This window comes from Vigna unguiculata, chromosome 7 (genome assembly GCF_004118075.2).
Source record: "Vigna unguiculata cultivar IT97K-499-35 chromosome 7, ASM411807v1, whole genome shotgun sequence".
Classification (NCBI taxonomy): domain Eukaryota; kingdom Viridiplantae; phylum Streptophyta; class Magnoliopsida; order Fabales; family Fabaceae; genus Vigna; species Vigna unguiculata.
The window spans coordinates 5,798,851-5,821,612 of NC_040285.1; the positions used below are offsets into that span (position 1 = coordinate 5,798,851).

Sequence of the window (22,762 nt, forward strand, 5' to 3'; positions counted from 1 at the left end):
CTCTAACTTTCAAGAATTCAAAATTTTAATCCATCTCATGTAATAACTTACGTTCTCCAATACACTTAATTTACAAAGTTAATTTTATAACTTATTTCATATTTTAGATTTTCAATTATTATTGTATAAAGTCAATATCTCGATGTAATCCAATCCACTTTTCATTCTAGCGGATGAGTAAAAACATGATACACTTCGTTTCTACCTAAAAACAGAATAACATAGTTCTAATTTTGATAAATTTTTCTTACAATATAAAATATTTTGAGATAAGATTTTTAAGTGATTTTAGAATCCAAAAAATAAAAAGATAAAAAATTACTTAAAATATGTCATATTAAATTGTTAAAAAAAAAGATAAAAATTTAATTGTTAAAAAAACATTTTTTAAATAGATAATATATAGATCCATCTTCTTCTAAAAGGTTAAACTTTTGCATTAAACTTTTAACAATACAATTCTCAACATTCTACCATGTGGTCTCCTTTGGAAACCATTTTGCCTCTCTCTATCTGTTCACAAACAAGATTTACAATTAAAGAAATCAGATCTTCTGTACACACATTTGTATTCAACATCATCAACACAACCCTTTCTCTTCCCAAAGATGCCCTGAAAACATATATAAAACACAAATTCACGTGAGAATAATTGTCCAATGTCACTACCACACTTTTCTTATCTCATGCTTGGATGTAATGTAATGTAATGAAGTTCACATTCTCAGGCACGTGACCTCAGTACACAATTTCAACCCATTTTGCAGTACTATTATACAAAAATATGCTCTTTTCAAGATACTGCAACTTGCTACTCATCAGTACCCTAAGATTTCGCCATATCTTGTAACTCTATGTAGGACCCTTCAAAGATCACCACTTTCAACTCAAACTGACAGTAAAAGTAAAAGGGTTCCTACAGATTGTGTTGCAGAAAACATAGATGCTTTAACTTAAAAGACTATGTAACATAACTCAATTTTGTTGAGATTTTTTAATTGGTGAAACTGGTGTAATTTGTTCTAGCTGTACTAAGATCTAGTAATCATATGAGGCAGGAATAACTAGGGAGAAAGTGACATGTATGATACTACAAAAATGTTTATGTAGGGTTGGTTGCTTCTCTTATTATCGTATCATGTTCAGACAACTTGGCTCATGTTCAAACAAACTGAAACAAACATTACATTATGATGAGAAGGACCGAATCACACAACATACAAGTGTTCAACATCTCAGAATTTTCGGGTGAGTTTTGAATGTGCATTTTCCTAATCAGATATTTGATGATGTTAGAGTCTCTTAAGTGTCTTTTTCTCTTATAATATAACTTGGTAATAAAACAAATGCTCATACCTACCCCAATCACAACAACAAAAACACTTCTTTAATCACAGCTCATAACCCCTGCAAATTAAATAAGGTTTGCCATGACCCATTTCAAGCAACAAACAACAAATGCAAGAAACAATAGAATGAGTAAGTGGTCACATCACTTCAAAGCAAATAAACAACTATTTAATATAGATTTATTTCTTCGTCAATTCAACTAATATTGCTCATTGTTGTAGTATTAAGAAAAAGAGTTTATAGTATTTCACAGATAACCCTATCAAAAGAAAATCATGTAATCGACATTGTGGCCCAAATAAATAAATTTGTGGTGTGAATTTCAATATCCTAATTATCATTTCACACTTCATCCCACTAGAAGGTAGATGCCCCCTACCTTTTCCTCTCACAAAAATGTCCAAAGATAAAATAATAAAACACCGAAAACCGAATCCCCTAAAGTTCGAAAGCGACATCACCATAACGAACACTCACCAATATTTCTTATTACTCTTTTTGCATAAATCTTCTAAATTAATTAAACAATTATTCTACTTTAAAATATGAATCTAGTTCTACCTCAACAAAAATGGTTGTGTAGTATAATAAATTTTCATTTTTGTTTTTCTGGACGAATATTTATTTACTCTTTATCTTTTATTCTACAAAATACGATTTTTTTTCTACAAAAAGAAAGAGTGACGTCGGCACAGAGTGTTCAGTAGCGGTAGCAGAAGCAGAAACCGGAAAGTTCGCACTCACTTACCAACTTGTTTCATTTCAATCCCGGAAAATGACGTCATGGGCTATTTCCATCAACGGTTGGAGGCACTCCGGAGCAAACTTTCTGGCGAAGAGGTAAACATAGCTGGAGTTGGAGTGCCTGAGGCGGTGGATAAGTTCCGGCGAGATCTCCGGCGCGGTGTAGGTATGGGGGTGGCCGTCCCAAGAGCCGGTCCAGTTGACACGGGTGAGGGTGAACCCGGTGGAGCCATTCGGATCCTCCATGGAGAGGAGAGTGGGGAAGTAGTGTTCTTCGGGGTAGCAGGGTTCCGGGGTGAGGCAGGGGAGGCGGAACTTGTTCCAGAGGCGGCGGTCACGGACGACGATGCGCGCGTGGCGGCGGGTGAGGATGAAGAACTGGGAGCCGACGCGGAAGGAGGAGAAGGGGACTTCGGGGAGCATGGGAGGACGCGCGTCGTAACGCGCTTCGAGGTTGGGGTCCTGGGAGAGGATCTCGATGAAGCTGCGGTGGGGAAAGGTGGGGTTTTTGAAGAGGTAGTTGTGGGTGAAGGGGAGGGAGTGGAGGGGGATGCAGTGCTGGGAGAGGAGGGCGAAGTAGAGGTTGAGGGGGTCGTGGAGGAGTGCGGCGGCGATGAGGCGGCGCGCGGCGGCGATGAGAGATGGGGAGGCGCGGGAGGTGGGTTTTGAAGGGATGAAGCGGGAGCGGGGGAAGGGGCCGCCGGGCGGTTGGATTGGCGGGTGGGCGTGGATGTAGATGTTGAAGAGGTGGGTGTGGGAGGCTGAGAAGAAGGTTTCCCAGAGAGGGGAGAAGGTGAGGTTGGAGTTGGTGAGGAAGAGGAAGGCGATTTTCGGGGTGGAGGAGAGGTGGGAGGTGGTGTGTGGGGCGGCGGCGCGGCGGAAGAGGGCGAGGTCGTCGGCGTCCGGCGGCGAGAAGAGGAGGTGAGGGGAGAGGAGGAGGAGGAGAGGGAGGGAGAGGAAGAGGGTGAGAGAGAGCAATACTGGAGATGACAACATTGGTGAAAGATAAGAGAAGAAGAGAGTTAGAGTGTTGGAGAAAAAACAAAGCTTTGGTTTTTCATCATGCCAAGCCTTCACTTCACTTCTCTTCCCTTCTTTCTCACTATTTTTTACTTTTTCTCCCCCATAGTCAAAAGCCTCTGAATTTCTTTTCCCTTTTCAACTATTTTTAAAGATAAATTCTTTCTTACAATAATATGATTGTGTAACAACTCCCTTTAATGTTAAACTATTTGTGTGGGCAATAATTTTCATTCAAATAGTATTTTTCAATTCATAAATAGTTCTTATAGTTTACAATTTTTATATAAAATTAATAAATGTAATAAATATTTTAACTTTAGTAAAATAATTACTAGACTTAATATTGTATTATCAAAGTATTTTTAGTTGAATTTTAATTAAATTTTATTGTTATATTGAGTATTTAAACTTTTTTATATTTTTTAATCAAGTTTTGTAATATTTATTAATTGAGTAAGGTAATTCAAATGATCTCATTTTCATCCAACTTTTTTTTTTAAATTTACTCTTCCAAATTTATCATATTAAATAAGATTTTTAAAGTTAATCTGGCCTACAATTATATTTTTAAGGACGAAGAACATGATGATCTTATCTAGTAAATAGTGTTAAATATTTTTTTGTTTCTTTTTAAAATTGGAATTAGTCTTTATTCGAAATTTTAGACCAATTTAGTTTTTTATCTTTAAAAATTGGATAAATTTAGTTATTTTAACAAAATTTTGTTAAGTTAATTTGACATTTTAAATGCGTTTTTTAGCTAACATTAAATCGAGAATGAGTTAAACGATGTAAATAACTCAAATACTATTATAATAAACGTTTAAATGTCAAATATACTTAAAAAGATTTGATTAAAATGACTAAATACACATTTTTTTTCCTTAAGTTGAGAGACTAAATTAGTTCAAAATTTCGAAAATGGACTATTTCTAATTTTCACTTAAAATTAACAGAAAAAAACATATTTAACCCTGGATAATAATAGCAATATAATTCAATCATCATTTATTGAACAAGAATCTCATATCTTTCTTAATCATAAAATCTCACATATTTTATCATACGAGTCAACTAAATGATGAAGCAAAATAAAATTTGTTTCGTCGAGTTAGAAAAAATTAAAAGACAAAAATTCAATAGAAAAATATAACAATTTTAAATACTCGATAGACTAAAAATTATAACATTTGATTACAAATATTCAAGTTTATCACGAAATTTAAACTTAATTACGTTTTTATTATTTTACATTTCTATTTCATGTTCAATATAAACTAGTTAAATATTAAATAAAAACAAAAATACAATTAACAAAAATAAAATAGTTAATACTATTTTAAACTCTAAAGTTCAGAATTAAAGAAAACGAAAATTGTAATTTGGAGGGTGTCCTTTTTAATTTAGGTAATAGGGTGTTTACCCAATAAGAACAGTTATTTGTCATTTTGAATGAATTTAGGAAATCCTAATAGAGTGGTATGAAAAATAAATGTTAATGGTGTGGTGTGGTGGAAGATAAGATTGATGAAATTGGAAAGAGTAGGTTTTTTATGAGAAGGACAAGTGTGTCTATGATATTTGATATGGAAGGGGTACATGTGTTAGAACAGGAAAAGGTGTTTTTGGAGGAATCTCTAAAAGGATGGGACAGAAGAAGAAAGTGGGATTTTATTTTTGATTGAAAGGATAAAAAGGTTTAGATAATTTCATTATATGCTTCAAGATGCCAACTAAACTGTGGTTAATTACCTTTTTAAAAAAATAGTTTAGTTAAGTTTGTTTATTGCTTTAATTACGTACTTTTGGTTTACCAGCTAGTTTGATGTTCGATATTTTGATTTATCTGTTTTTTCATGTTGGTGTTTTTATCAAATATTAAAACATCAAGATAATTGATTAGAGGAAGGTTACGTGTTTAATTAACATCATCGGGCTACGTTTACGACAAAACAAATTTAGGACGGTAAACTTAAAATTTGGAATATATAATTTAATGTGTCTATGCAATAAATACAACAATTAAATATCATGAGAAAAAAAATAAAAAATATAAGGAATTTATTTTGTGGGTTTTTGTGATTTAACAAAATAATGAAATTTTTTATGAAAAATCATAAGACCTACTCAACCAGTTCTATCCATTCCCAGTTGTGGATGCAGTAATATCTCTGATTCATATTTTCATGGTTATAGTTATGGCCTTGGTCATGATTGTAGTCGTGCTAATGATTATGGGTGTGGACATGGTCACAAACAAAATTTCAAAGAGACGTTTTATCACTAGAAGTGGAATAATAATGTGAAAAAAAGAAAGAAAGTGAAAATGATGACAAATAAAATGAAAATATAAGTTATTATTGCGATGGTAAAGACCATTTGAGTCGTAATTGTCGTACACTAAAGTATCTTAGAGAATACTGAGAAGAACATAAAAACACATTTTGTTTATGAAAATGATGTTTTTGATTATGGCCATATGTATGTCACTCATCTTGATATTGTTATTTTCTTTGTTAAACAAAATGAAAACATTGATCACCTCATTGGTAATGGGAGTGTAAAGAAATATATTCTTGCATATTATGTTCCTAATTTGAAGACAATGCTTTATATTTTGTTTCATGTTGTTTATATGTAAGTTTTTCTTGATCAATAAATATTTTAAATCTTCTATTTTTTTTCTTCTTTTTCTTCTCCTCTTACAAAATTGAAGATTTGTGTCTTGCTGATAGTGTAACAACTCATACAATTATGAAGAGTAATAAAATTTTCTCTTATTTGAAAATGTAGGAAGTCAAAGTTAGCACTATTTCTAGTAGTACAAATATAATTGAAGGCTTTGGAAGAGACATTGTACTTCTACCAAGAGGTACAAGATTCCATATTAAAAATGCATTTTATTCTCCCAAGTCTACTAGAAGCTTATTAAGTTTCAAGGATATTCGTCTAAATGGATATCATATTGAGACAAATAATGAAGAAGATATTGACTATCTTTATATCACTAGAATTGAGTCGAATAAAAAATGTGTATTAGAGAAATTATCAACCTTCTCTTATGACTTCTACTACATATATATTAGTACAATTGAAACAGAGTCATTGTAAGCTAGAACCTTACAAATAGAAATAAATTTCTTTGTTGGCATGATCGGTTGGGTAATTTTGGATCTATCATGATGCGAAAAATAATTGAAAACTCAAGTGGACACCCACTTAAGAGTCAAAAACTTCTTCAGTCCAATGATTTCTTATGTACTGCATGTTCATAAGGAAAATTCATAATAAGATAATCACTAGAAAAAAAATTAGAAATGAGTCAATCTCCTTTTTAGAACGAATACGAGGTTATATTTGTGGTCCAATACACCATCATGTGGATCATTTATATTTTTCATGGTTTTTGATGAATCAACTAGATTGTCACATATTCATATTTATTTATTATCAACTCACAATCGAACATTTGCAAAGTTATTAGTAAAGTTAAGAGCTAACGTCCTAGATTATTCGATTAAGAAAATTGATAATGTTGGTGAATTTACATCTCATGCTTTTCATAAGTATTGTATATCAATTGGAATTGAAATTGAACATCAAGTAGCACATGTTTATACTCAAAATGAACTAGCAGAAAATTAATAAAGCATTTAAAAACGCTTGCAAGACCATTACTTATGAGAACTAATATTCCAATGACTACTTGGGAATATGCATTTTTGCATGCTACAATATTGATTCGCATCAAGCCAACAAGTTATCACAAATTATTTATTATGCAATTGGTTTTTGATCAATAACTTAATATTTCTCATTTAAGAATTTTTTAGTGTGGTGTATATGTTCCATTTTCCCCACCAAAAAGGACGTGATGAGTCATTAGAGATGATTGAGAATATATGTTGGATATGATTTTTCATCAATGATAAAATATCTTGAATTATCAATAAGAGACTTATTTATAGTTATATTTTTTGACTATCTATTTGATAAATAAATTTTTCCAACATTATGGGGAGAAAGAAAACAATTGGAAAAAGATATTAGTTCAAATGAATTATCATTATCTTGTCTTGATTCTCGTACAAAAGAATGTGAACTGAAAGTTCAAAGGATAATTCATTTATTAAATTAATCAATCAATTACTAGATATTTTTACTGAAAAAAAATGGTAACTAAATCATATACACCAACTGCTAATGCTTCAAATAGATTTGATATTAATTCATAACCCTAATGCTAAAACCCCTCGGTAATCTATTAGCGACACTGTCACTTCTAGGTAGGGATGTCAAAAAAATCCGTACCCGCGGGTATCCTCGGATAAAACCCGTAATGTGTATAAAATGGATATTGAAAATGGATACTCGCAGGTAACAAGTACGAATATTTTGTATACCCGCATGTTAACGGGGCAGGTACGGGTATCATAGTATCCGTACCCGTGGATACCCGTACCCTCTATACTCTAATTGAAGTTAAAAAAATTATTAAAACATTAACATATTGATTTTGAGTGGGTTATTTTTTATCAATTGATTTTAAAAAATTTCCATTTATTTGTAAATTTTCATTTAACACTATTTAAATGAATTATTTTCACTTTGTTTGAAATTTATAAAGGTTATGCATTTTTATTTGAATTTATGGTTAATTTTTTTATTAAATATTAAAAAAATTTGTTGTAAATACTCGCAGATATCTGTGGATATTAAAAAAATATGTGAGCACCTGCATAACGAATATCCGCACGGATATGAATACAGGTATGGGACGGATATTTATCCCACGAATAGGGTACGGGGGAGTTACTATCCGTATCCTACTCGCCTCGTTGACATCCCTACTTCTAGGAGAACAACAAACCACAAGAAATATCCTCAATGAGAGTTAAAACCCTAAAAAATGTCAAATATAACGCCACTAAAAATAGTTATTTTTGTAGTGTGACTACCTTGTCTTTCAAAGATGACAATGTTTAGGTTATACTATACATAAAACACAAACAAATAAAAACAAATTATACTTTGGTTTTGTTCAATACTAAATTTAACTTCATAAAACTAATTTACTACTAACAATTTATCAAACATGTACATCAAACAATTAAAAATGTAACAAAAAAGTAGGGTTTGTTTAAAATAATAATTAAAAACACAATTAAATTAAACCAAAACTAAACTAAAAATAATAGAATTAGGAATGAGATTAAATTAAAAAAAAACATCAATTTTTAATCCGATTAAACGATTAATTCTCACTAATTAAATTGATTGATATGATATTAAGCTACAGGTGAAATTCATACGATGAATAAATTGATTTAGGATTAAGGTTTAGTCAAATAATCCTAATAATTATTTGGCTTAAATACCTTTTTGGTCTTCATTTTCGTAGTGTTTGTTGCGGATGGTCCTCATTTTGGCAGAATGTTTAAAATGGTCCTCATTTTTACCGAATGTTTAAAATGGTCTTTATTTTCACAATTCGTGTTTTATTTGGTCCTTTTCTGTAACGCTGTTTAAATCATTAACGGAGCATTGTACAGGTGGCACGATTTGTATTAGGGTGTGTTATGTACATATGGCTAATTAACGTTAATTTTTCAATTTAGGAGAAATTTTGCAATTAGGGAAATTTCTTCATCTTCGTGTTTCTTGAGCTCGTATTTGTAGAGGAAGCAACTAATACTTGTCATTTCATCATTGGATTGCAGTTGCGCTCTTCATTTCAATTTTTTAGTTAATCATCATCAACGAGGTAAGTGGGTTGTGGGTTTTCTAGATTGTGTTTGCTCGTGGGTTAGGGTTTTCGTAATTCTATTTTGGGGTTTGTTTGTCTTTCGACTGTTGTGATGTTCTGCATGGTTTCTAAATTACTTCCATGATGGTTGTTTTTTAAAAGGAAAATACAGAGGTGAGTTGTTGAGTGCTGTGGGTAGAGATGCTAATGATCAATTACTGCCCTTAGCGTATGCTGTTGTGGAAGTTGAAAACAAAGAAACTTGGACATGGTTCTTGGAATTGTTTAATGGTGATCTTGGAGGTATTGATGTGTGTGGGACAATGACCTTTATGTCTGACCAACAAAAGGTATGTTTAATATATGTTCAATTTATTAATTTTTGTTTAATGTTGTAAGTACTAATAATCTTATCATTTCACAGGGATTAGTGTCTGCCATTCAGGACCTATTACCCACGGTTGAGCATAGGTCTTGCATGAGGCATCCGTATGCAAATTTCAGAAAAAGATTCTCTGGCAAAAAATTAAAGATACTCATGTGGAAGGCTGCTCGAGCACAATGAATGTGGATGCTCAATATTGCAGCTGTAGGAAATGACTTCTGACTACTATCCTTTGCTGCCATGTTATTGCAACAATGAATTTCATCAATGTCAATGTTGAGGACTTCATACCAATCATTGATGTAGTGCATTTTGATGAGGATAAATTAATGTTATGAATTTAACTTCTTCCAGACTTAGATCAATTTAATTTTTCCCAAGCTTAGATCAATATCACTTACTTCAATGCTTAGATTAAGATGTCATTTTGAACATGTTGGGTCTAATATCAACATAATCAAACTAATTCATTTCTTCATTTAACAATAGTACAAAACAGATTGGACTTTAAAAGATTACACACAATAACAATACGAATAATACAATAACAACACAAGTGAACCCTATTACTAATTGCAGCCTATTCTCATCAACCTTCAATGACTTCTCCAAATCATTAATCTGCCTCATTTGTGTCATGATGATGGCATCCTTTTCATCAACACCACCATTTGAAAAAGTTGTAGCCCACATTATTGGAACCACCACTCTGTAAATCAATAAACAAAAAATTAAAACCAATTTATTATTAACACAAAAATAAAAACAAATTGTACCAAAAATTTTCTACAAATATTCTTTGGAGTTCTTGCCATCCTTAAAGCTGTCATCTCTCTGCAGCTACAAATCGGGGTTAATTCATTTCTCGTTGAACCACCAACAATGCACGAAGTGATACAGCACGGTTGCCTCCAACGATTACAACCAGAGGTAAAGGAAAAAGATTGGGACCGTAACATACCTATATAATGGGATTGCAGGAAGAAGAAGATTGCAGCAACACCAATTGAGAATGGAGGAACAAGATTGTCAAAACTCACCAACTGCCCAAACATTCCTTACCAAAACCCTAGCTCACTTATTTATCCCAAAATATCTAATTACCACACCTGTACAGTAGACGTAATACATTCTAATACAAACCGTGCCACCTGTACAATGCTCCGTTAATGATTTAAACGGCGTTACAGAAAAGGACCAAATAAAACACGAATTGCGAAAATGAAGACCATTTTAAACATTCGGTAAAAATGAGGACCATTTTAAACATTCTGTCAAAATGAGGACCATCGGCAACAAACACTACGAAAATGAGGACCAAAAAGGTATTTAAGCCTAATTATTTTGTCCAAATTTCATTAATTGGAAAGTAAATTTAACCAATTATCAGCATAGTAAAAGAAGAAAAATGTAACATTAAATAAGGAATTAACATTACTTTTAATCCAAAATCTTAGGACAATACAACAATAGGTTTATGGATCTTCATCTTTATATGTTGCCCAACTTTCTTATTTGTATTCAATGTGAAAATTAGATTCTCACTTAGATCACAACAATCTCCCCTTCAAGGTGGATCTCTGCTAAATTGGTATACTCTATCTCGAGCAGAAACATTTTCAACTAGTTGTGCATCTTAATGGAACATGCTTACCTGAATTATCTATCAGAAAGACTTTTGGTACAGGGACCATATTGTAGTCGAATGAGTCGATCACCAAGACTAACCATTTATATCAGTGGTGAGTCTATCGATGGAAGAATTCATTGGAGAGATCCAACACCAATGATACATAAGTCCAATCCCACATAAAGAATTGACCTTTCCCTTTTCCACCAGAGTTCTCTGACATAGTGAAGATCAGATTTCCATATGCGAATTATTCATAATGGAAAGAATTTGTGACGATTTGAATAGTGACTAGATTATCACATTAAATTGTTGCAAAAGAAAAAGAAATTTGAAAATTAGATAAGAAATTATAAATCGAAGAAAGCTCACTGGTGACGACATCATGAGATCTGTACTCAGCTTCGGAAACAAACTCGCTAACAATGGGTTGTTTTTTTGCTTTCCAAGAAATTAAGGAGTTGTTTTAAAAAAACTAGTGACAATGTCCTTGGAAATAAGATATGACAACATTGTGAAGTAAGGACAATGCCTGGACCGTTAGAATAATGCAAGAACAAGGGTGAGTTGGATCTTGGTTATGTTCTTTGGCTAGAGTTGTTGGTGGTTGGTCATGGCAGAGAAATAGGACAAAAAGTACAAGAAAAAAAAGAAAACAAAAGAGGAAAAACGAAAACGAGATTTATCAAAGATCTACTTATACCATATAAGCATAGCATAAGAAGAAAAACGTTTATTGGAAATAAACTTGAAAATACAAAAGATGTATATGTTACACAAGGCTCTAGAGAAGATATATAAAAAAAGAGAAAAAAAAAGAAGAAAACAAACGGATGTAACCAAACCAAATTCTGATACCAATTCAAGATCTAATGTCAAATCAATGTTGGAATGATACTAAGCCATTAATAGTGAGACGTTGAAACTTCCATAATATACTCCATAAATAGCACATGATGTGAATGGTAAAAAAAAAAAGAAAATAAGAAAAAAAAATGACAAGCCCTAACCTAAGAAAATAAAAGAGAAAACATAATTTTGTAAATTAAAAAAAATGTTTATTTTATGTTATTCTATGTGTTCATAATGAGATTCTCATTTGTATTATGAGCACAAATTCAAAACCTTATCATCTAAAAAACTAGAGGAAATTAATATAATCTCAAACCATCCTTAACATTCATTAACTTACGATAGGTAATTAATTTATTACACCAATGCTAATACAATTCTCTAACCTATCTCAACTTTCTAAGCATCTAACACAATAATACTATTAGTTTCTCATAACATATGCAAGTTCTAATTCATTAAATCCATAGCAAATACCAATAGTTTAACATTCTCAAGTTTATTTTCAAAACTCATCGTGCAAAAATCATAATTCAACACCTACATTCAAATATTTAAACAATGTGGCTAAATTTTTTTTTTACCATGAATTCCTTGTAGTCTAAGAAATATAGAGATTGAAGAGGAAGAACTCAATTATACTCCTATAGTACTCTACGTGACAACGCACACATAGAAGACTCTTTGAGTAATGGAATAATGTCACCTAAAAAAAACAAGGTATTTAATGCTAAAAGTACAATTAACTATACATACAAGTGTTTATTAATATAGTTTTTCTAAATTTTATATACGTTAATTTAACTTCATAGAAAAAAGAACTCATTTTTTTTTTCATGAAAAAGTTTATTTCCTTTACTAAATGAAAAATCTGTTCTACCCCTCTCGTACGAAACATTACGGTTGCAAATTAATCGATAATGATCAAAATTAAAGGTAGAATCTTTCTTCTTCTTCTTCTTCTTTTCGTAATGTAAAACTTTTGAAAACATAGGAAACTAAATATAAAAAGCAAACTTTTTTCTAACTCCATAGCTTTTAAAGACTATGAGTTTTCCTCATAATAAAAATGTTGACAATAATTCAAAGGGTAGGAGTGTTGATCTTGAAAGATTTAAGTGTTATGATGCATAAATGAGAAGAGGACCACACTTATTCTAGGGTAAGTGGATAAATAAGTATACATATATGAATAAAATAATGAGAAAAAGCAAAGGAACAAAAGTGAGAGTATAAGAGTCATAATTAGGGTGAGTTCTTTATAGAAGGGTGAGTTTGTGTTCTATTGTTTTGGTCTCTTTTTGCTTAGTTTGAATAGAGAAGTGAGATGCAAGAAAAGAATAGTGGGGAACCACAAAAACAACAAGAACAAGTGCTTTTCTTTGAATCACAAGAGGTTGGTGGTGAGCACTTCATGGTGGGGACTCAAATAGAATGGAATTGATTGGTGCTTAGAATAATTGAATGTAAATATATATATATATATATATATATATATATATATATATATATATATATATATCAAAGAAATTAAAAAAAAGTTCATTACTTCGTTTTAATGTATTTTATTACGTGGGTAAATGTTACTTTTAATCTATTTAATGTTTTTTTAAAGATAAGAATGAAGTTTTTTAAGAAAATACATAAAATATGGTATTGATACTTTTAAAACTTACTATATATATCAAAACGTATAAAAGATTAAAATAATAATTAGTCTTATTTTATTATTTTACTATATCTGTTTTATGAATTTTAACACTTTATATTTTTAACATTTTATTATCATATCTTTTTTTTATATATATATATATATTTTATAGACAAGTTAAGTGTGTTGGTGACAATATGTTAATACCTTAAAAAACAATTTTCTTTTGGAGAGTGCAGAAAGACCAAACAACATCTTTTTGAAAAATACGTATTTAGTATGCTAATAAATTATACAAAAACAATTAAAAACTCGATAGTAAAATGTGTGAAAAAAATACTAAATAGAAAAATTTAATGAAATAATTATAACTGATTGATAAAACTTGTAATTAACTCTTTTAAAATAATGATACTTATTAACATGAATTCCTTTTATATGTATTACTTTTTAAGTAATTATCTTCGAAATAATTCACTTAGGTATTAAATACGAACAATTTTTTCAGTAAGTATTTAAATGTTGATTCGCTACGTTACGTTATAACGACAAAATGGGTTAAGATAGTGGATATTTAATCAATGAAATAATTTAGATGATTTAAGTAACACCTGTATGATTTGTAGAGTTCTCTAAACGGGTAATTCGACCCGATCAGCTCGATTCACTACGGATTGATTATTTAGTAAGCTAACCCAATCCGATTTACTTATTAATGAGTTAAAAAAATTCCAACCCGATCGGTTCACTACGGATTGGTAGGTTAAACAGGTTGACTCATGGACTTATTTAATTAAAATATACAAATTTTTTATTTATTTTTTGAGTCAAAACTAGATTATAATTCAAATTAAAATCTAAATAAACTTTAATACAATCCAAATACAAAGTAATCACAAAAAAAAAAAACCTAACATGACCCAATTACAAAGTCCAATTTAATAAAAAATACTTGTGACCCTTTGTTTGCGGATTAGTGAGCCAACCCGGCTCACCAGGAATTCAACCCGAGTGAACCAGATAAAAAAATCAACTCGTATTGAAATTTGTAAAAAAGATTTAACCCAACTCGATTAGGATCCGTGGAGTCGGATTAGCTCATAGATTCCAATTCATTTTGATAGTTGTAATGATTTGATTAAAAACTTCTTTATTGTGCAATGTAAATAAATCACCATTAAAAGAGTTTTGTTTCGTTGTACATAAATTTGTTTGATCCATTAGAATTTTATTCATGAAAAAAAAGGCCTGTCATTTTTAACCTAACTTTTTTTTTTTTATAAATCATCATTATTTATTTTTACCCTATTAAATTTTATTTTATGAGTAATGCTAAGTTATTCTTTAATGTACTATGTAGGATGAATAATGCAGAATAAGTTTTGATATATTTTTAATATGATATATATATATATATATATATATATATATATAGTATAATAATTTAATTTCGTTAATTTTGTATAAATTTTATTAGTTGTTAATATAGGTAGGATATAAGTAATATATAATTTTCATGAATGTGTTTACTAAGGAAAAAAATTAACACGTTAATATATAATTAACGTTGAAAAAATCATTAAATATATTTTAAAGTTACAAAGTAAAAAGTAAAGAGCATCATCTTTAACTTATTTTTATATTAATATTAAACTTTTAATAAACTCGTCATTATAATTACTAAATATCAAACACATAATTAAGTATGTTAATCATTAACATAACTCAAATAAAATCAATGTAATTAAGTTTATTGTAATTTTTTATTGTACTAAACATGAAATATGTCAATAACTATACCAATAAACTGATTTATTTGTTCTACTAATTTATTTTAATTTCATTAATGTTCCACTTAAAGAATGACATTTAAGCGTGATTTATGACCTACAATTTTAAGCAAATATTTTATTTTTTTCAATACAATACTGAATTGTTTCTCAAGAAATTATGTAAAAACTTGGAATAATGTAGACAAATATTTTTCTTACAAAAAAATGTTATAATCTAAGAGACACGATAATTATATATAAAGAATATTTTCCCATTTGCAACATTTCATAATTATAATTTATCCTTTTCGATGTAAACTATTTGTTAAATCTTTTAAGATTAACATATATGTTTTCTATAAAATTATCTATCTTTTTTTCTTCTTATTCATAAGTTATTTTTTCATCTCCTCTCCATCTATTTCACTATTTAATAAATATAAATTTATCTTATATATTAACTTAATATCATCTGCTAAAATATTATCATGTATTTCATTTCTAAGAAATGCATACATAAATAGCACATGTGTTTGTGAGGATAAATTTGATTTAGTTAACCAAGCGAACCAATTTTAACTTTTACATGTCATTTTCAAACACTTTGAATAATTAGGAATTTTATGGTAATATAATAATAAAATTAGGAATTAACTAAGTCTTATATACAATTAGTGAAATACAAGTATAATCGTCAAATTAATTAAACTTGTATTTACATATAATTGTACTAGTTTTGTGACTTTAAAAATTACTTCCAAATTATTTTTTTTTCAAATCAAACAAGTAGCTTTTAGTTTTCTTTCTAAGTTTATAGTACTAGTGATTTGAGTTCTTCTTATAAACTATAATTATTCTATTACATCCAATAAATCAGAGGAGACAATACCTTGAGAATGGAGGGAATGCAGTATGATGTTCCTACGATGGTTGATCGTTGGCTAGAACTCCACCCTCCAAAGCTCTCTAAAAAACGTAGTAGATTGTTCCTCCGCATATATATATATATATATATATATATATATATATATATATTCTATGTCTCTATTAACTAGTTTATTCATAAAATAACTCAACTAATTCTATCTTTAGTTTTCCTTTATACGGATAATTATAAAAAGAAATATTCAAACATAAAGCAGAGATTATACACAATTCAATGAAGAATGAATATGAATTGCATACTGCTTGAGTAGTTGGAAAAGAGAAGTTTGGTTTGAGTACAATCTAGATAGACATCAGTGGAACCTAATTCCAAGTGGTAAAATTCAAGTTCCAGAGGATGCCATGTTCAAGCATTTTCTAGCAGAGGCACAATCAGAGGTACCAATACATTAAAGTTTGTTGCACCTAAACCATTTACTCTCTGTCCCTTAGTCACTCTTCATTGCAGCTTTCCTTTGGGTCCAAGTACATGTAGCTGCCTCCCTTTTCAAAGCTTTTACCCCAAATGGGTTATCTAGGCTCTGTTGCATGCACACAAAATAAAGATTTGTGTCAAAGATTAGTAAAAAAATATATGTTTTAGTGATAGTAGTGAAAAAGGATAAATTACCAATCGGCAAGAACCAGACAAAGGATCGCAGACAGGGAACTCAGGGGGACAGCAACTGGACTTGTCATCACAGCATGTTGCAGACTCAATGGGGCAACATCCCCATCCAAAGCAGAAACCTTTATAATCAAAAAGGCAGCAGCATGTGGTTCCAGGTGAGCAAGTGTAGTATTCATCACACACTGTTGCAGGGGTTGCAGGAGTTGGAGGAGAAGGACCAGGGTTTGGGGGGTTAACACCACTCTTGGTGGGGTATGATGCTTCCATTGCAATCCCACACTTACCAGTCTCACTGGTCAACAAATTTCTCTCTAGCTTGATGTAACCATTTTCACCCCATCCTGCTCCCCAAGAATTCCTCACCAACCAGTAATCAATACCGTTTTCTGTTCCATATCCAACTACTGCAACACCATGATCAAGGTCTGTCCCACATCGCCCAGTGAAAACACCCGATTCATAGAGTTGAAATTCCCTCCCACCAGCTTCGATGGCAACACTAACAGGTTGATTTGCAACGGCCTTCATCAAAGATTTCTCATCATTGCTTGGGACATCTTCATACCCATCAATGCTAACAACGCGAGCATTTTTCCTGTTTGTATCACACATATTATCACGTGCTGTATAGGGGTAATCCTCTTCTGTGTCAATGCCACCATTTTGCTTTATAAACTCAAAAGCATAGTCCATGAGACCTCCATTGCACCCCATGTTGTAGCTCCTGTCACAGTCCACCAATTCTTGCTCTGATAGTGTGGTCAGATTGCCTGTTACAATTTGATTTATTCCTTCCACCGCTGCAACCGTGGAGAATGCCCAGCAACTCCCTTCATAGAGACCAAAGTCAATTAACTCATCAATTTCTAATCAATCACCAAACACAAATCAGATAAAGATTTGCAGCAACAGAAATGAAGAAAACTCACCACACTGGCCCTGATCTTTGACGGGGGCAACGGCACCCTTCTCCCTCCAATCCACCGTGGTAGGTAGCGTCTCTCCGTCGCGAAAAGCGTAGCGGGCACTGTTCCTGGACGCGAGCTTCTTCTTCCGGGTGCCCATGAACATGGCCCTGTACTCTTCGTTGGTGAGATCCGCGAACCTGTTCAACCCAAGCCTGAACTCGTTGTTCCCCGCCCCATTGTTGTGCTCCTGAACGAACTTCCAATTCTCCTTAAAAATTAGGAACCTTTTCTCCTTCTCTCCAATGGCGTTGTAGGCCTTGGCGTGCTTCACCAGCCACGCCTCGTACGTTTTCTGCAGGAGGGCCTCGTCGTAGTCGATGATGGACATGTCGAGGGCGAAGGTGCAGAAGGAAAGAGAGAGGAGAACCAGCACCACCAGAAGTGCATGGTGGGGAGGGAAACTCGAGCTTCCGACTAGGGTTGCCATGGTGAGGTTATTGGGAGGGAGATGAATATGATGAGGGTGTCAAAGAGGGTATTTATAACTTCTCAACCATCTTTGGTTGAGAATTTGAACGGTGGGAGCGTTGAAATCGGAAGCACGGGAGAGAACGTAGGAATGTTGTTGCAATATGCATGCATAATGTACTATGTTTGGGATATTCGTTATCCAAATTGAATTCTACTTTACTTCCTATATATACAATAATATTCTAATTTTATATAATTATAATACTTTATAATAAATAAATAGTTTTTTTTTTCATTTTTATATCATTATCCTTTAACTTTTTTTTTTCTTTAACCCTATGTTTTAAAGAGTTTAATCTTCATCCTCAAAGTTGCAATGACATCTTGAGCAAAAGTTGTCACATTGTGACGCAACAAAAATGTTATGATTGAGGAGGAGCATGATATTGGTGAATAAGGAAATTCTGGAGGACCGTTGGACAAGTTGTTACTGGTTTCTTATGATGACCATGTTGCTAGACAATTGTGGAATGGGGGTAGTAAGTTCATATCATATGGTTTAATTGAGACTAGTATGACTCTCAGGAGATGTTAAACTAATATTCATTGAGAATTATAGGATCGAGGTGAGCTAAGGTTGTATCACATGGCAGAAAGATGAATAAGTTAGGAGGTCCACATGAACGTATTGAAACTGCAATTGATTTGTCAGGGTTGGAAGGCCTTGTCAAAATATTTCAATTTTGATCATAATTTTTGTCAAGATATTTCAAATTGGTTTCCAATTCTCTTTTTGGTTTGAATTAGGTCTTAATTTTTAAAAAATTGATGTAACTTGGTCTAGTTCATTAGTATTGTGCAAACAATGTTAAAGATATGCTAAGTGTCAATTTGTATTTTTCTTAATTATCCACGTATCAAGTCATCATTGTGCCACGTGGCACAATCAGTATGGTGTGACAGTAATAGTGTAATGTGTCCGTGTCAAAACCATGTGTTATTGTCTAATATTCAATTCAGTATCTATATTTGTTATTTTAATTCATATCAATCTCATTTTTTTGAGCAATTTTGTCTCACTTAAAATTAAAACAAAATTTAATTTTATATAAATGATATACTGATAGACAAATAAGTGGGGCACATTGAAGATATATGTGAAAAGCTGCTTGTTTCTTTGCGTACAATTTTTTAAATTTTACTAATTCAATCTATTATGTACTTCTTTTGTACCACAAATTTGATTACAAGTTCAAAAAATAAACCCTTATTGTTTGCACTAGGTGATTGGCTTGAAGAAAAAAATAGGCCACATAAGATGGGCAAATAAGTGGGACACATTGAATAAATAGGTGAAAAGTCTTGTTACTTTGCGTACAATTTTATAAATTTTACTAATCAATCTTCTTTTTTTTATCATCCAAAGGGGTGAACTTCTTATAAGTCACAAAAATCAACTCTTACTGTTTGCACCAGACAAATAGGTGTGGGGCACATTGAACAAATAGGTGAAAAGCGCTTGTTGCTTTGCGTACAAGATTTTAAATTTTATTAATCAATCTTTTTTTTTTTATCATCCAAAGGAATGTACTTCTTTTCTACCACAAATTTGATTACAAGTCAAAAAAATCAACCCTTATTGTTTGCACTAGATGGCTGGCTCGAAAAAAAAAAGAAAGATAGGCAAATAAGTGGACAAATTGAACAAATAGGTTAAAAGCGGCTTTTTACTTTGCATACAACTTTTTAAATATTACTAATCAATCTTTTCTTTTATCATCCAAATGGATGTACTTCTTATGTACCATAAATTTGATTACAAGTCAAAAAAATCAACCCTTATTGTTTACACTAGATGGCTGGCTTGAAGAAAAAAATAGGCCAAATAACATAGACAAATAAGTGGGGCACATTGAATAAATAGGTGAAAAGTCTTGTTACTTTGCCTACAATTTTATAAATTTTACTAGTCGGGCACATTGAACAAATATATGGAAAGTTTTTTGTTACATTGCGTACAACTTCTTAAAATTTTCTAATCAATCTTATTTTTCACCATCAAAAGGGATGTACTTCTTATGTACCACAAATTTGATTACAATTCACAAAAAGCAACCCTTATTGCTTGCACTACGTGGATGACTTGAAGATTAAAATAGGAAAAACTAGATAGACAAATAGGTGGGGCACAACGAACAAATAGGTGTAAAGCTGCTTGTTACTTTGTGTACAATATTTTAAATTTTATTGATCAATCTTTTTTTTTATCATCCAAAGGGATGGATGTACTTCTTTTGTACCACAAATTTGATTATAAGTAAAAAAAATCAACCTTTATTATTTGCAATAGGTGGCTGGCTTTAAGAAAACAATTAGGCAAAATAGGATAGGCAAATAAGTGGGGCACATTAAACAAATAGGTGAAAAGTTTCTTGTTACTTTGTGTACAATTTTTTAAATTTTACTAATCAATATTTTTTTTATCATTCAAAGGGATGTACTTCTTATGTATCACACACCTTATTGTCAGCACTAGGTGGCTTCATGAAGAAAAAAAATAGGTCAAACCAGATAAGCAAATAGGTGGGCCACATTGAACAAATATGGATGTACTTCTTTTGTACCAAAAATTTGATTACAAGTCAAAAAAAAAATAACCTTTATTGTTTGCACTAGGTGGCTGGCTTGAAGAAAAAAAATAGGCCAAATAAGATAGGCAAATAAGTGGGGCATATTAAACAAATACGTGAGAATTTGTTTGTTACTTTGCGTATAAATTTTTAAATAGTACTAATCAATCTTTTTTTTATCATCCAAATGGATTACTTCTTATGTACCACACATTTGATTACAAGTCACAACAATCTACCCTTATTCTTTGCACTAGGTGGCTGACTTGAAGAAAAAAAATAGGTCAAACCATATAGGAAAATAGGTGAGACACATTGAACAAATAGGTATAAAGGTGCTTGTTACTTTGCATACAATTTTTTAAATTTTACTAATCTTTTTTATCATCCAAAGGGATGTACTTCTTTTGTACCATAAATTTCATTACAAGTTTAAAAAATCAACCCTTATTGTTTGCATTAGGTGACTGGTTTGAAAAAAAAATAGGCCAAGTTAGATAGACAAATTAGTGGGACACATTGAACAAATAGGTGGAAATTTGATTGTTACTTTGCGTACAATTTTTTAAATATTACAATCAATCTTTTTTTTTATCATCCAAATCGATGTACTTCTTATGTACCTCAAATTTGATTACAAGTCTAAAAAATTGACTCTTATTGTTTGAACTAGGAGGCTAGCTGAAGAAAAAAATAGGCCAAATAAGATAGACAAATAAGTGGGGCACATTGTACAAATATGTGGAAAGTTTTTTGTTACTTTGCATACAATTTGTTAAATATTACTAATCAATCTTTTTTTTATTATCCAAATGGATGTACTTCTTATGTACCATAAATTTGATTACAAGTCACAACAATCAACCTTTACTGTTTGTACTAGGTCAAACCATAAAGGAAAATAGGTGAGGCACATTGAACAAATAGGCATAAAGCTGCTTGTTACTTTGCGTGCAATTTGTTAAATTTTATTAATGAATATTTTTTTATCATTTAAAGGGATGTACTTCTTTTGTACCACAAATTTGATTACAAGTAATAAAATCAACCCTTATTATTTGTACTAGGTGGCTGGCTTGAAGAAAAAAATAGGCAAAATAAGATAGACAAATAAGCGGGGCACGTTGAACAAATAGATGAAATGTTGCTTGTTACTTTTCGTACATTTTTTTTTAAATTCTACTAATCAATATTTTTTTATTTCTTATGTACCATAAATCTTATTGTTTGCACTAGGTGGCTGCCTTGAGCAAAAAAATAGGCCAAACCATATAGGCAAATAGGTTGGGTACATTGAACAAATAGGTATAAAAGCTACTTACTACTTTGCGTATAATTTTTAAAATTTTATTAATCAATCTAGGTTTTTATCATCCAAAGGGATGTACTTCTTTTGTACCACAAATTTGATTACAAGTCAAAATAATCAACCTTTATTGTTTGCACAAGGTAGCTTGCTTGAAGAAAAAAATAGGCCAAATAAGATAAGCAAATAAGTGGGTTACATTGAACAAATATGTGGAGATTTGTGTGTTACTTTGCGTAAAATTTTTGAATATTACTAATCAATCTCTTTTTTTATCATCCAAATGGATGTACTTCGTATGTACCACAAATTTGATTACAAGTCACGACAATGAACACTTATTGTTTGCACTAGGTGGCTGACTTGAAGAAAAAAATAGGCCAAACCATGGAAAATAGATGAGGCACATTGAAAAAATAGGTATAAAGTTGCTCTTTACTTTGCGTACAATTTGTTAAATTTTATTAATCAAACTTTTTTTTATCATCCAAATGGATGTACTACTTTTGTACCACAAATTTGATTAAAGTCAAAAAAATCAATCCTTATTCGTTGCACTAGGTGGTAGGGTTGAAGAAAAAAATAGGCCAAATAAGATAGACAATTAAGTAGGGAACATTAAACAAATAGGTGAAAGTTGCTTGTTACTTTGCGTACAATTTTTTAAAGTTTACTAATCAATCTTTCATCCAAAGGGATGTACTTCTTATATATACCACAAACCCTATTCTTCTTTCTT

At 31.3% G+C, this 22,762-nt stretch overlaps 2 protein-coding genes across 3 annotated transcripts; both read right to left on the reverse strand.

Moving 5' to 3' along the window:
* Positions 1-392: 392 nt before the first annotated feature.
* LOC114189513 (glycosyltransferase BC10) lies at positions 393-3,216 on the reverse strand. 2 transcript variants are annotated; one of them, XR_003605686.1, is made up of 3 exons: positions 2,099-3,216; positions 1,361-1,407; positions 393-613 (listed from the first exon to the last, which is right to left on the reverse strand). XR_003605686.1 is itself a non-coding variant. In XM_028078097.1 (2 exons), the coding sequence occupies exon 1, from the start codon at positions 3,088-3,090 to the stop codon at positions 2,113-2,115; it is 978 nt and encodes a 325-aa protein (XP_027933898.1). In that variant the 5' UTR covers positions 3,091-3,211; the 3' UTR covers positions 393-613; positions 2,099-2,112. The 2 variants fall into 2 exon arrangements, 1 of the variants encoding a protein (XP_027933898.1); XM_028078097.1 differs by lacking the exon at positions 1,361-1,407 and having other exon boundaries at positions 2,099-3,211.
* A 13,097-nt stretch (positions 3,217-16,313) lies between these two features.
* Positions 16,314-18,212, reverse strand: LOC114190603 (low-temperature-induced cysteine proteinase-like). Its single transcript, XM_028079555.1, has 3 exons — positions 17,638-18,212; positions 16,709-17,538; positions 16,314-16,619 (listed from the first exon to the last, which is right to left on the reverse strand). The coding sequence occupies exons 1-3, from the start codon at positions 18,101-18,103 to the stop codon at positions 16,527-16,529; spliced, it is 1,389 nt and encodes a 462-aa protein (XP_027935356.1). The 5' UTR covers positions 18,104-18,212; the 3' UTR covers positions 16,314-16,526.
* Positions 18,213-22,762: the final 4,550 nt, after the last annotated feature.

Excerpts from the sequence above, each read along its gene's own strand:
- LOC114190603 (XM_028079555.1), bottom strand. The coding sequence starts at position 18,103 with ATGGCAACCCTAGTCGGAAGCTCGAGTTTCCCTCCCCACCATGCACTT. Across the intron at positions 17,539-17,637 it reads CAAAGATCAGGGCCAGTGTG|GGAGTTGCTGGGCATTCTCC; the intron begins GTGAGTTTTCTT and ends GTCTCTATGAAG. Across the intron at positions 16,620-16,708 it reads TGTCTGGTTCTTGCCGATTG|AGCCTAGATAACCCATTTGG; the intron begins GTAATTTATCCT and ends TGCATGCAACAG.
- LOC114189513 (XM_028078097.1), bottom strand. The coding sequence starts at position 3,090 with ATGTTGTCATCTCCAGTATTGCTCTCTCTCACCCTCTTCCTCTCCCTC.